Source organism: Passer domesticus, chromosome 5 (genome assembly GCF_036417665.1).
Source record: "Passer domesticus isolate bPasDom1 chromosome 5, bPasDom1.hap1, whole genome shotgun sequence".
Taxonomy (NCBI): domain Eukaryota; kingdom Metazoa; phylum Chordata; class Aves; order Passeriformes; family Passeridae; genus Passer; species Passer domesticus.
The window spans coordinates 81,323,229-81,337,770 of NC_087478.1; the positions used below are offsets into that span (position 1 = coordinate 81,323,229).

A 14,542-nucleotide genomic window follows, 5' to 3' on the forward strand; every position below is an offset into this window, starting at 1 on the left:
GGATGAAGCTGGGGCTCAAACTGTGCAGGAAACCAGTTTGCCTTCCCCAAGATCTGGAGAGGCACAGCCTTCTGAATTTTAACACTGTTCAAAAATCTGTCATAGTACACTGTCTGCTTCCTGTGCCTTCAGTTGCTTTTCCTTCTCCAGTAGAAACCAGCACATTAATGTCACATGGTGTTTTACAGGAAAGAAGAAGTTCAAGAGGAGGAAAATCTACTGCCAGATCACTCAGCACCTGCTTCAGAACCACAAGATGTGGCAGAAGGTGATTGAGGACGAGGAGAGGTTAGCTGGGTCAGAGAAGCAAGGCACGGAGCAATCCCCACTGCACCAATCCTCAGAACAAATCCAGGCCATCAGGGAAGAGGAGGAGGAGAAGGGGAAGGCCAAGAAGGATGAAGAGGAGAACACAACTGTAGAACCAAACCAATGACAATCTTTACAGCAGTATTTTAAGACAGATTGACTCGTGCACAGACTCTTTCTCAAGCCAGCACAGCATTTAGACACAACACTGTAGAAGTATGGGATAATGCGCCTACAGCTGTTTAATTTGTTTCTCTTTCCTTTTTCTGGTGAGGTACATTGTTTAAACTCCTATGCTCAAGGAAGCTTTCACACTGCAACACCGGCTTTACTTTTTGAAGAGATTTGGGGGTGGGTGGAATTATATAAATATATATATATAGCCAGGGTTATTGGCTGCACACTTCAGCAAAATACATTTAATGATATATTATGGTCACTGTGATATTTACAGGAGAAAGTTATCTGAGGAAATGCTGCTTCTGAAGCACATTTGCAGTTAACAGTAAGGTACCAGTTAAGTAGCTTTTTGCTCTTAATGCTGAGGGATAAAAGTTCCAAAGCTTTATATGAATGCTGATATATCCTGCCAACACATATGTGTGAGTGAGGGGGTGTTTGCAGGTGTGAGTGGATGTGAGGAAATGCAGCATGCTCTGAGTTCTTACCACACTAGCTGTAGCACATGTCCCAGCATACCACAACAAAGAGAAGGCCAGAATTGTCGAGAATTCGTGCCTGCAAGGGAACAATTTTGAGGAGCTTTGCTTTCCCTCCAGTCCCAGTGTGCAGTCCAGCTGCGGGCAGCCTCCGCTCAGCAGCAGCCCGGGCGCTGCTCCGGCCCTGCCCAGCTGTGCTGGATCTCCTCCTCCTCCTCCTCCTGGGCACCTCCGGACTGCTGGCGAAAGGGATGTGCCAGGAGGGCTGTTGGCAGCGGGGAATGCCTGGCACAGCAGTGTGTGCCCCTGCAGGAGGCTGGCCCTGCCTGTGCCCCGCAGGGCGAGCGCGCTCTTTGGGCACAGTGTGCTCTTCTGCCCTGCCCCTGGGCAGCCGTGGCCAAACGTGGCATTCAGGAACAAAGCTAAACTGCTGGCAGGCAGAGGAAGGGCAGCGTGGGGGCCAGGGGAATCAGGCAAAGGGGGCATTGGGAGCTGCCTGGGGACAGGTGCCAGTCCTGCGTGGGCTGGGCACTGCGTGTCCCAGGGCTGCTCACAGGGGCTTCAGAGAACTCGGGTTTTCAGTGTCAGGTGCTGCACGGCAGCAGTTTGTTGCTGGCATTCTGCTTAGGAGCAGCATGTTTGATCCCACCAATATATTTTTCCTTCTTTCTTCTTTTTTTTAACAGAAAAAAAAAAAAGATCAGGCTTGTAAGAACAGCAGATCTTTTTTTGTTGTTGTTGTTGTTCTGTTCATTTGTTTTCTCTGTTGTTTATGCTGTGAGCCAAATGTCTATTTAAAAGGTTGGATATTCACTTTCAATATTTTATTTCACGATATATTTGTCAATGATTAGCTATCTAGATGTAAATATGGAAAAATTTTTATGGGTTCCTGTAGATAATGATATCTTTAAGAAAAAAAAAGAAAAAGAAAAAAAGGGAAAAGTTGTTTTGTAAAGATAATTTTTTTAAAAATAAATACAAAAACATTTTTATACAGTGTAGCCATTTCCAAACCCCACAAATAAAGTCTTGAGTAATCTGTATAGACCCTTCTGGGAAACCAGCAGTCTTACAGGATCAAGGCTTTAAAATATTAATGCTCTTGGGGACTGGCAGCACCAAGCAGTACCCCACAATTTAGAGATTTGTTCCCACAGAAAGAGTTATATATATATATATAAACTTCAGTATCTCTCAGAACTCCTTTGACTATGTATGCTTTTTCTAGTTTGATTCTGCAGCCGTTACCCAGAAGAGGGCTGCTTGTGAGAGTAAGATTCCTTGTGAAAGGCAGAGATTGTGGAAGTCCTTCCTGTATTAAATTCCTGGTCTTACACCCATCACTTTTTGCTATTGTTCCACGTTCACCAGATTTCATGGTCCTGTTGACACCTCCCCAAAATGTTGGAAAACGCTCTCTATCAAAGCCAATCACATGTGTGTTATCACTTCAGGGTTCCTTCTTGCTTTGTGTTTCTGTCAGAATGAGGTTTTGCTCAAAAGAGGATTTTTGGGGTTTTTGCTGGTTGCATTTTCCTGATGTTGTCCTGTCCTACTCTTACCAGTGGAAAATGTGTTTGCCTTTCAGCAGAGTGACTGGGGCAGGTTCTGAATGCTCTTATCAGCAGGAATGTTTTAGAACTGTTTTCCATTGAAATCAGAAAAGCAAAGATCCAAATTGCACTGATGTTTTAAAGGGAAAGGACATAGCAGGATTCATTCAAAAGAAAAAAAAAGTTGTCTCCAAGATCTCAGCAAGTCTCCACAAATTCCAGCTTGTGTTGTTTTCCTATCTCTTCAGTCACTTTGATAATTTTATTTGGGCTTTTCTTTTGCAAGTGATATGCATACCTTATAGTATAAGAAAGATTTACTATGCCTCATTCTGTCCTTTAAAAATTAAAATTACAGAGATGTTTTAAAATGTCACATCTCCAAGCACGTCTTTCTTGATTTTCAGTGCATAATCACTGCAAATGAATTTTAATAGTGGGGTTTATATTGCCTTTGCTGGAAGAGGAAAACAGTTCTATTGCTGCCAGTGTTAGTGGGTGCCCAGTTGGTAAAATTATGAAGAACCATTCAAGAAAGAGGCAAAATCCTGTAAGGAGGGTTTCACATATTCCTCTAAACTGGCATACACAGGGTTGAAAAGAACTAAGAGTAACTAAGAAAAGTTAGCTAAAAATGTGCTGAAATCAAATCAATATATTTTTCTGGTCATCACTTTTGGTTGCCATTAAGTAAAATTAGTGTCAGCTTCTGATTTGTTTTTCTGCATTGCCAAGGCAGCTGTTAGAAACTGACACACCATTGCTACCCCAGCCTGTTCATGGGAGCAGTCTCTGAACTGGACCCTTATGGACAGACTTAAAATGAAAATGATTGTTGTTTTTATCCAAACTAGAAAGAAATTCCAGTGAAGAAGCTGAAGTGGCTGTGAGTACTCAGCTTGGTAAGAGGTGAATTTTTTTGTCCCACTTCAAATAGTTAGTAATCCAATTTCTGCAGGTGGTCCCTCCTTATGAATCTGATTCTCAGTCTTTGAAGGGCATGTCTGGCAGCCAGTGATCAGGAAATCTCCAGGCTGGCTTAGATATAACACAAACCCCCATTTAAATGGTGTTTTGCAGTGGCAAACCCAAGGTACTTTAGTTTTCTGTTCTTTAAAAACAGGAAGAGAAAGACTAGATGATTTTTTCCATTTGGATATTTTGTTTTCCCCACTTTAGTGGCACTTGGTGTCTGACCCTGTTCCCTTCTAGTCTAGAAGTTTGTCTGAAATGCTTTTGTAGTGCTTGCAGCTCCCAGTGCAGTGACAAAAGCACTCTGTGTGTCATGTAGCAACCACATGTAAACACTTTTGTCCCTATACTGGCACTTTTGTTGATGGCCACATGGTGTTTACCATGGAATATAACTTCTCTCCTTACACTTGTGTTGCAGAGGGAACACGTGGAAATAGCGTGAAAGCCCCAAACTATTTAATTACCTTTTCTTTTAGGAGGAGTGTAAGAATTAGCTTTTAAAAAACCAAAAATGCTGTGTCTAAAAACAATAGTTTCAAACGTTCAAAAGGCCATAATTTACTGTGCTCTATATTTATGCTCTAATTCTAAAATCTTGGTTTGTTTTTAGCTAATGTGTGAGCATTTTGACACTTGTCTCTGAAAGTCATCTACTCCCTCCAGTAGGAAGATGGTGTTTGATGAGATGTTGCAATCTGTGCATCAGAAGTGAGTTGCAGCAATCTAGGGAAAAGGGATTTTGCTGTGCTTTTGGATGGCCTTAATCTGTGAATGAAATCTTTTGCACAGAGCTGTGTGTCACCAAAGGCCTCCCCTGTGACATCGTGCAGGGTGCTGGTTCTCATAGCAAACGTGGCATTATTATGGCAGGAAAATGGTTCCAGGGCAGGTGTGATTTGAGAATGCTTTTGTTAATCGTGCAAGGATAGTTTTCATCAGTTTTTATTCTGGTATCACGTGTCAACTTCTCTCTGCATCATCATCAGCCTAAAGATGGATTTAGGTCTTTACCATTAGTGCACCACTGTTAGAATTTCTTAAGATCCTGGTGGTCTGAATCTGGAAGAAGGTTAAAGCTACAGAGGTTCAACTAGATGCTTTTAAAGGTACAATTTTGGCATCTAAGCAAATTTCCCTCCCAAGTCCCATTCTATGCATTCCATGCTGGACATAAAATTAATTTGTTTTCTTTAAAAATTCTATATTTCTGTCTACTTTTTTGCTAGATTTTTTTTTTTGTTCTGAAATTCTGGCCCCATCTTTCTTCAGAAATGGCCTGGGAAGTCGAATGCAGTGTGAAGAAGGCAAGGATCTTGCCAAATTGAGCATCAGTCAGTGGCAGAGCCTGTTAGGACTCTGTGTGGGCATCCAGCACTGCTGATCTGCTCAGGGTCAGCAACCCGAGCCTGGCTGGACTTGGAATCCTAGAGAATTTTGTCAGTTTTCAAAATAAACCCTAGGCATTTCTGAAAGGTTAGCCATGAGTCTAATGCAGGAAAAGCTTTGTGGCTGGTGCTGGTTGTTAATGAAGTTCTTGTGCAAAGTCCGTGTAAGTCCTGCCACAACTGAGATGTTCCAACATCACATGGGAGGAAGGAAGGGTTCATTTTAAGGGTGAGAAGTTGCTGAGCATCCCACAGCCTCGTGGGCAGAGGATTAGACAGAAGCAGGTTCCCAAAGTGAAGGATTCACCTCTCTGCAGGCACTCAGGGCTCCCTGCTCTGCCCAGCCTCAGCCCTGGACGCTGCCCTTAGCACTTGGGAATTCCAGTCTTCCCGTGGATGGGGTTGAGCACAGGCAGGAGGGAAGTGAAACATTCATTCTGTGGGGAGGAGGAAGGGAAATCATAGTCCATTATCAAACAGATTTTATAAACCAAAACTTATTTTCCTTTTCTTTCAAAAGCAAATGTAATCCTGCTGAAATGGAGTAACATAAGAGTTTCTGGGAGGTTAATTGCTGCTTGATGTTGCAGTATTAGTCAAAATGATGGCAGTGTTAAAAGAGAAGATAATTATTGCCATTAATTAGAGCGGGAGAATCTTCTTTTTTTCCTATTTTTTAGTGAATCAACAAGTAAGAATGTGCAGGGATCTTGGAGAACCATACACATTAAGTGGTTTTGAACAGATGAAAGAATCACAGAAATTAGGTGTGAGCTGTCTTACGAAACACTGGAAGAGCTTGCAAAATTATTGATTATTGGAGTCAAACTTTGATTTAGAGCAAAATAGCACCAGTACTTTTGAGAGCAATTTATTATGGTAGATCTTTCTTTGAATTTCATCATTTTCTTTTAGCAAAACAGCATTCCTCTGCAGGTAGATCAAGGAAGGATTTAGCCCTGCTGTGGTACATATTGAGTCCCAGTGTTGCAGGGAGCAGTGTGAGAATTATTCTCCATTTACAACCTAATTATGATTTATTCAGAAGCCATTAGGGGGATTTTCCTGGCAGGCAGGTGTTCTTTTGATGAAAAATGCATCTCACCACCTCAGCAGGATGCAGATGTCACCTGAGTGAGCTCTTAGGACAGGCTCCTCAGGAGCCTGGGGGCAGAACAGTGCTGGTTATTTCTGCAGAGTTCCTTTCCACAGTGACAAAAGGCAAGAGCTCGAGCTGGTTAACAATGCTTCTTTGATAAAAATGAAATGGTTTCATTGTGCACTCTGAAACCCTGCCAGTGTCACAGAGGTGTATGCAGACATTCCCCCCGGTGCTTGCTCCTGTAAAACTGCTGGTGAGTTCAGGTAAAACCAGCTGGCCTTGGATGTGGTCTGTCAAGCTGAAGGGTGTAGTAAATCAAGAAGAATTTTTGACTGAAGTTGTTTAATGCTTCTTCATCAAGGAAAACCTTGCTTAGTGTAAGTGGAGGGAGAAAAACAAAAATTCATTTGAGCTTTTCAGGTTGCCAGTCTGTGCCAGGGGTTTCTTGGTTCCAAAGCTGTGTGTGCAGTATGTGGGAATGGGGCAGCAGAGGAGAATTGCTCTGCCCTGGATGCCAGAGGGAGTCTTTGTCCTCTGGGGAGCACCCCTGAAACCTGCAGGTGTGGAAAGAGCAGAGAATTAGTTGGGGAAACCCAAATATTCCTGTTTTCTGTGTGGAGGCATAAGGGCAGGTACACAGGACTTTGCCACAGCTGCAGGCCATGTGTCATTTCATGGCTGCATTCTCTTGTCCTGAGGCAAAACCAGAGAAATCAGATCAAATAATAACTCAGTTTTCAACGCTGTCTTCCTGTACTGCAGCGAACGCTTAGAAACAATTGATGTGAATTAGCAACTGCTCTTTGCTTTTAAGTATTTATTTAAAGGACTTGGGAGGTTTTGGTGGTGCTTCTCATTTTCCTCCTCTGACCCTAGTCATTTTCACCCGATGCTTTCCTAAAAAAAAAAATTTAAAAAATTAAAAGCTCTGTGATGTGGTCAGAGGTAAAACAGTGAGGGGTTTGCCATGTGTGTACATACTGCTTTAGGTAGAAAGGCTGCTGAATTCTGGTAAAGCTGACTTTCCTTCCCAAAATTCCTGCCTGACCGTGAAACACAACAAAAGCCTGTATTTGAATGCAAAGTGTTGATTTGTAGGTGTTTGTAAACCTTGATACAGTACTGCAGACGGTGTCCCAAAAGATCAAAGACAACGTTAATAACTGCTCTGTGATGTTGATGATATCTTTAATATTTCAACCATGTCAGCGTACTTTTGATCATTACTTTTCTAAAGTTAAGTCTTCTTCTCTTGAATAATCAATATCAGATGTTTGCATGATGGAAAGTAATTTAAGTTCACTTTTCCAAAAGCCGTGATTCATACTGTGGGTTACGTTTGTTTAACAGATTAACATTTTCACTGATGGGTGGCAGTTTTTTTTTCTTTTTAGTGCTTTTGATAGAAGAATATCTAGGATATTTTCCAACAAAAATACATTTTTTCACCTTTGCCTCCAGTTGTGGACGAAATACCTTCCAAAAATAATCCTTTTCCAATTCCAGTTTGGCCTGTCTGGGTAACAATATGCAAGTATGTTTATCACATAGAAGATGTGATTGAAAAAATTAAAATTCCCGTTTTGGTGAAGTAATCAAGAAATTAACCTAGCAAGATTACAACCCTTTCTAAATTGAAATCTTGGGTGTGCCAATATATGAAGCACTTGACCCCCACCAGATTTGGGGGCCAAATTATACACATTTTTTATTTCAAAATTGACAACAGGCCAAACAAAGTTGTTTTGTTTTTTTTTTTTACTTCAGGAAACACTGAGAAATTTGGTCATCTTACATCCTGTCCTGTGAGGGTTGACTCCTGGTCTGGGACCTTGGGGTAAAATTATTTTAATGATGCTTATTCAGACTCAGCTACAGTAGCAGCTTTCCACAAATCACTCGTGTACTACAAATTTAATCCCTCCTTGATTTTTTTTTTCACTTCAAAAGGTGAGAAAAAGATGGGGGGAGTGTAATTTTATACGGCTCTGTTTGAAAAAGGGTTTTGTGTAGACCTTTATAATTCTTTTGAAGCAATATTTTAAAAAATAACTGCCAGCCAAAGTGGCAATGCAGAAAAGTGCCATCTTGTTTAGGATTTGTACACGCCAGTTTTTAACACAGTGTTCTTTTCACTAAGTACTACATACATTAATTTATATTTATATATTGTCAATATTGTTGTAACCAAGCTTCTCCTTTCTAAACACTTCAGGAACAAGGCCTTGTATTTTTAGGTGATTTTCATAAACAGAATAATTCTTTTCCTTTCACTAGTATCTTGCACTCGATACATGTAGCAATACTTAATATATTCTCTTCACAAGTATTTGTTAAGTGATTTAGTTAATGGCTGATAAATGTTTTGTACAAAATAGATTCTGTACAGGAAAAAAATCTTTTAGATAAACATTATTTATTTTTACTGTTTTGTAAGTTAGACACTATAATGAAGCTCCTTTTTGCCAGAATTACTGGAAGTGCCTCTTGGTAAAATGTATTATACAGTAAATATGTATTCAAAATTATTAGAAATACTTGTCACAAAATGAACAATGTGGATGTTGCAATGTGAAGACAAATGTACAACATAAATATAATTCTGTGGTATCCTGTTGGCTGTGTTTCTTCCTCCTTTATTGAACAGAATTGCATTCAGTGCCCAGCTTTCAGTGGCAGACTACAAATGGTTTGTACCCTCTTTAGACTCTGGTTCAAATCCAGTGAAAGCTTGTATATATTTAATTACCTTTTTAGCTGCCAGCCCTGCTTGGTGTGTGTTAGTGACCCAAGCTCGTGTTTATTGGAATCTGATTTCCTGAAACTTTTACCTGCAGAATTCTGCACTTTGCTTCAGATTACTAATAAACCCCATGTTAAACCCTTTGTGACTCAAGCAATCTGTGGAAAGCCTCATTATAACCATTTTTATTGGTTATGATGCCCAGTATTTCAGCATCCATCATCCATGTGCCACTCAATCCAGTTAATATGGATTGGATGTGGTCAGTGTTACATGGCAGCACTCAGCAATGCAGAGTGACTAATGCTTCCAGAGAAAATGAAATGTGTTATCTTAACAGTTTCCCATATTAATCACAGCAGTAATCTGTCAAAGTGGGACATCAGTGAGTAAAATCAATTTTCTTGCCATTATATTGATAAGTATGCTGTCATTTTTCAGTGTAAAATTTTACTAGTCTTTTATGTGGGCAAGAATTGATATCTGTCTTCACTCACTGTTTATAATTTTTAAAAAGTATCTCACAGCTGTCAAAAATTTTACCCATTTTTAAAGTTTTATTACCTACTTTCATCAAAGACCTGGAAGCTCTCCAGCTAATTGATTTGAAATGGTTGCATAAAAATTATGTAGATCAACCATGTGCTCAAAGCCTCTTCTCCTACAAGTGAAAAATTAACAGATTTCAAAATCCTCAAGAGTATCAGTGACATATCTGGCTGTCAGTTTTCAAATACCCCCAGTTTATTTGTCCTCTGGCTAAAATTCTCAATGGAAAAAATGTAAGGAAACTTGCACCAGGCAATGATTAGGCAGATACAAGTCAGAATCATTGCCAGCAGGAAAGTAAAATATGTTTATTCCTATTCCAAGGGAACTGCTAATAAACCAGCAGCTGTTCTGTCCCAAACACTTAATATCTCAATGGCATGTAACTACTTGATGCTAAAATTCACAGAGAGGAGTGCAACTGGAGTAGCAAAGAAAAGCTTTTGCCTCACTACTTCTCACACAAAGAGCAGGGGTACCAAGGTAAGGAATGCACTTGTCTGAAAATGCCCAAACTCCCTCTGGAGCTCTTCAAACAGCGAGAGGTTCCCATGGGAAGAGCTGAGCAATACAGCACAGGGCAGAAGCAGTGAATCTGCTAATGAGACCACACAAGAGCCTGCCTCTCCTGGGGTTCTGCTGCAGCATAAAGGAGACTGTGACGCACAGCCCCTCGCAGCTCAATTAATGTTCCAGGTGTTCAAATTGCTCTCAATTGCTTTGGGCAAATGCAGTTGCCTAAAAGCACTTGAAGCGTTTCACTGCAAACACAATTCTCAGAGAACTAGTGGGGCTTTGTTTGGCAGTGCTTTCTTTCAATGTGTCTTCAATGATCTCATCGAAATCCTGTGGAAATCCACCTGGTTCCCAGATATTGCCCGTGGTTAATGCAGGGATGGAAGAGCAAACAGCTTTGACAGGAGGGTAACCTGCAGGTGCTCCCCTGGCTGCTGGGGTCTGCACTCTGGGGTTGCCATCTCACACCACCCAAAGGGGAATTTTTAACCACTCCACACTGGATTCCCAGAGACCTGGAACACTGCAGTGGAAGCTGTCAAAACTGTTTTGTTGGACAGCTTCACTGCCCAGATGTGATGGGAACCTTGCATTAATTCATAAGGAAATGTGCAAGTTTCAAGTTTAACCATAAATTCTGATGGCTTGTATCACACCCAATGTGGGTGGCCAGTTATAATCACTGGAGAACCTGGGATACACACAGGGAGAATGGTTTGGAAATCTGCTACAGATGAAAGGCTGCTGCAGCACCTGCTTGTCTTCAACCAGGAAATACACAGCAGAGGGTTCCTGTTTGATCTGCACAATGGCTTCATTTAATGTGCCTTTTGTTGCTGTTGCTGATAAATTACTTCCCTTCTCAATCCCTTGCATATGGTGATTTTTTATTACTGTTCTTGCCAAAGGCATAATATTCTCTAAATTCAACACCTTCAGTGTAATCAGCTCTTCTGCTCAATTCTTGGTACCTTCTCTCTCTACATTTCTAGGCAAAATCTCTGGGTTTAAACCTACTTCAGAGAACTTATCTTTATTAATGAAAGTGCTATGGGACTTTTTTTTTTAGATTAATGGTATTAATCTCTGGTAGATGGACAAGTTCCAGTTTCGCTTATTACATCTTTATACACAGAAATTCTCCCCAAAGCTCCAGTGGGTGCAAATGCTTCCTGCCCTGAAGAATGTTCAGATCTCTAGATTTCTCATTCATCCTGTTTGTTGTACTCCCTCAGAAACAGGTCTCACAGGAATCTTTGCAAAGTGTGCTGCTGTGTGAGAATACGAAGTAATTCTGTTCAAATGTCACATTAAAGCCTGGCTGACTCTGCCATTTCAGTGGGGTGGGCGGGCAGGGCAGGGGCAGTTGGTTGGGGTTTTTTGCTTGATTTTTTCTTGTTTTTTTTTTACTAACCATTCAGGAAGAAAAACCTCTGAGCCATTTTACCTGATCATTCACCTTCTGCAAGTGCTTGCAAGGTAAAGTACAGCCATTGATCTCACTCCTAGAAATTGCCTCAGGTACCCAGCACTGAGAGCATGCACAGAGGAGGTGATACTGCTTTGTGGTCAGGATGCAGTAAAGAAAGGCCTTTACTGCCACTCCTATTTTTGAAAATTTTTCTTCCTTATGTCTAATGCAAGGGGCTGAAAATGTAAAATTCAGGATTTAATGAGCGCCTCAGAGTAAAGAGACTATTCAGTAGGACCTTTGCATATCCTAATAACAAGAAGTTAGGTCCAAAATATAATTGGAACATTTTTCTATTGCTTTGCTGTCCTTTGGTAAGAAAACTATTCTTTGAGGATAGATCTGGTTGTCCTTAGTTGGGAAAAAAAGGCTGAAATTCCCCCAGCAGTCCCCAAGAGCTTCTAAAAGCCAAAGTGTTGAATTTGTCTCTGGTTCTTTGGTGTGGAATGGGCACCCAAGGTTTTTTCTGGCAGTGGGTTTCCTACTCATTTATATTCTTACCAAGCCTGTTCCTAGGACTGGCAACAAGAAGAAGAGGAAAAATTAATGTCGAGGAATTAATAATCCATAGCAGTAGAGTAGCATAACTAAAGCAATTAAAATTTTATAGGCAGTGAAACTAGGATGCCTTATTATTAAACTGCAAATGTCTTCCCTCTTTCTACCTCTCATTGACTGCAAGCTGCATATTACAGTATGTGTTGCTCAGGGTTGGAGCATTTACATGCCAGCAAAAATAAAAAATTAAAGGAGCATTTGGCCAAGTTTCAATGAGAGCAGTCGAAGACTCGTTCAGCCAAGGGTTTATAAGTAACTTTGCTTTGCAGTACAATATTAAGGGTTGCAAATGTATTCCCTGTTGGACTGTAGGAATCACTTGGATTCAGATTTAAGGTGATATTTATATGTTTTGGTGTGTGTTTTTAAACAGTATTTTCCTTCTAGCAGATGAAAATGCTTTTTTTTTAAATGCTTTTTTTTTTTAAATGTCTTTCAGGAAGGAAAACTTTTCATGCTTCCAAAGGCTGTCCCACAAACCTGCTGTGTTGTCAGTGCAATGGTGGGCCTGTGTATGGAGATTATGATTGTCACAGCCATTCACTCTGACTAGACAAGGTTTTGTAAATATAATTAATTTAACCTGTGCTTTGGAAATTAAGGTGGTCTGGCTTCTAATTTCCTGCTACTAATGCAAAGTAGGAATGTAAAGAAAACAGGCCTCAAGTCTTGTTCTTTGTCCTGTAGCTGTTTTAAAGGTTTTGTTCCAATTACAGAATAAGTATACATAAGTAGGCAATTTTTTTAGGACTATAAGAAAGCAAAACCTGGCTTGTCTGGTTGATTGTCCAGCAAGCTTCCAATGGGTTTTGTGTCATTGTGCTGTGGGAGGCACTGAAGAGTGACAAGCAAGAGGTGTCATGTCCAGGATTAGAATTGGCAGTGATTTGTTTCTCATATCTCAGTCCTTGCTAGGTGATGTACTGCCTTGCCTTTCCATGTGACATCCATGGCCTGCAAGGCCTAGAAAACTAAGAAATTCCCACCTGGATGAGACTTCTGTCAGATTAACTTACTGAATTTTAGGGGGGATGTGGTGTTCATTTACTCTGAGCATCTTGAAAAGCTGTAGAGGATGTAAGTACAGTAATTTCTGAGGAACTGCTATAATAAGTTCATAAAGGAAGGGTGACACTCTTCTGGAGGTGTAAGAAAACTTTCCATAATGGAAAATGCCTCCCCCAAGTGGTTTTGGGGAAGTTGCAGTTAAGATACCACCACCTGTAAAGAAGTCAGAGACAACTCTCCAACAAAATCTCAATAAAAAATCAGCCGTGGTAAAAACCTGATACTGAGGTTTTACAATTAACCAAAAATCCAGAAAACTTGAGAGAATTGCACTAAATCTTGTGGGCCCGGTTCTTCAAAGCACTGCTGCTTTCCAAAGACATAAAACCAGTCTGTAGGTATTTTTCTGGGAGTGTGGAGGACAAAGCTCTGCTGCTGATCAACACAATTTGTAGCGTAATTGAGGCGGATTAGAGCATTAAGGGATTTTTATAACAAATGTCGGAGTCTGATAATGAAACTCCACTTATTTTGAAGGACAGCGTGGTAAAGGTTACCAGTGGCAGAATAACTGGAATCTGTGTCAGAAATCTTTGAAAGCAGCAAGATCAGCAATGAAGATTAAAGGTCATGCAAAACCAGCACAGGTCCTGTATTGTGTAAACTCAGTTTTCCTGATAATGGAAGGAAATGGCCTGGAAGCTCCTTCTCTTCAAGAGGCTGAAAGAGCTCATAATCACTAAGTCTCCCAATCACTAATCACTGTGGACTACTAGCACCCTGATATCTCTTAGTAAAGGGGAAAACAGATTTCCAAGTTTCCAAACCAAAGAAGGATACAAGACACTTTAAGGTACAAGATGTGAATTACGTGTAGTGCAATAAATTTCCAGCCACATTAAGAGCCCCAAATGGAGAAATAATGAAGGGAAGGATAATAATTTGTATTAAATCTAGGAAAGCAGAAGCTTACTCTGTGTTTGGCTGTGTGAGTGAGGTTTTAGCTGCCATGGAAACCTGCTGTACTGCAGAGGGTGAGAGGGAATAAGAAGGGAAAAGGAAGAAAAATTTTTAACATTAATACCTTTTCTGTTTGTATAATCAAAGCCTACATGGCAGCAGAAGACAGGACTTAACAGCCTGTCCTGGCTCAACAAACTACAGAGGGAGCTAGTCACACTCCTCACCTTTACCCAAACTTTAAAATAAATGTTTCAGCAGCTGTGACCTTGTGGCAGGAAAAACTCAGGGTGGGAATGAAGACTTCAAAATTTTCCTTTTCTTTCCTCGTGGCAAAGGACTTGACGTCTCCCATGCAATTCTGTCCTCCCCGTAAATGTAACTTTTCCCTCTGTTGTTTTTGTTGGGGTTTTTTCATGTTGATAGGGACATTGCCCTGTGGATTTTGGGCAGCAGGGCAGAACAGGAAGGAGCAGGGACTGGACAAGAAGTCTTTGTGAATCTCCTGTTCACCTCCACCCTGTCTTCTCTCACACACTCCCCGTTTTTGTTTTTTTCCCCAATGCCATTCCCACTTGAATTCTTCTGTTTCCTGGAATTAAGCAATTAATAAGATCAGAGTTTTGGGTGTTTTTTTTTCTCTCCACAAAGCTTTGTCACGTGCTTCGTCAAACTTACAGCAACTTGCAAAGAAAAATACCCCCTGGGAGCTGTTTAGGTGCTCTCCATGATTCCCATCTAGGGCAGCCAA

General features: G+C 40.8%; 1 protein-coding gene across 10 annotated transcripts in view; it reads left to right on the plus strand.

Annotated features, from left to right (window-relative positions):
- Positions 1–8,601, plus strand: part of PDE3A (phosphodiesterase 3A) — a 227,101-nt gene extending 218,500 nt beyond the window's left edge. For all 10 annotated transcript variants that reach the window (XM_064421427.1, XM_064421429.1, XM_064421432.1 and 7 more), the window contains one exon: positions 189–8,601. In XM_064421427.1, coding sequence (XP_064277497.1) covers positions 189–436 — 248 coding nt within the window. In that variant the 3' untranslated portion in view covers positions 437–8,601. The remainder of the gene's footprint in view (positions 1–188) is intronic.
- The last annotated feature ends 5,941 nt before the right edge of the window (positions 8,602–14,542 follow it).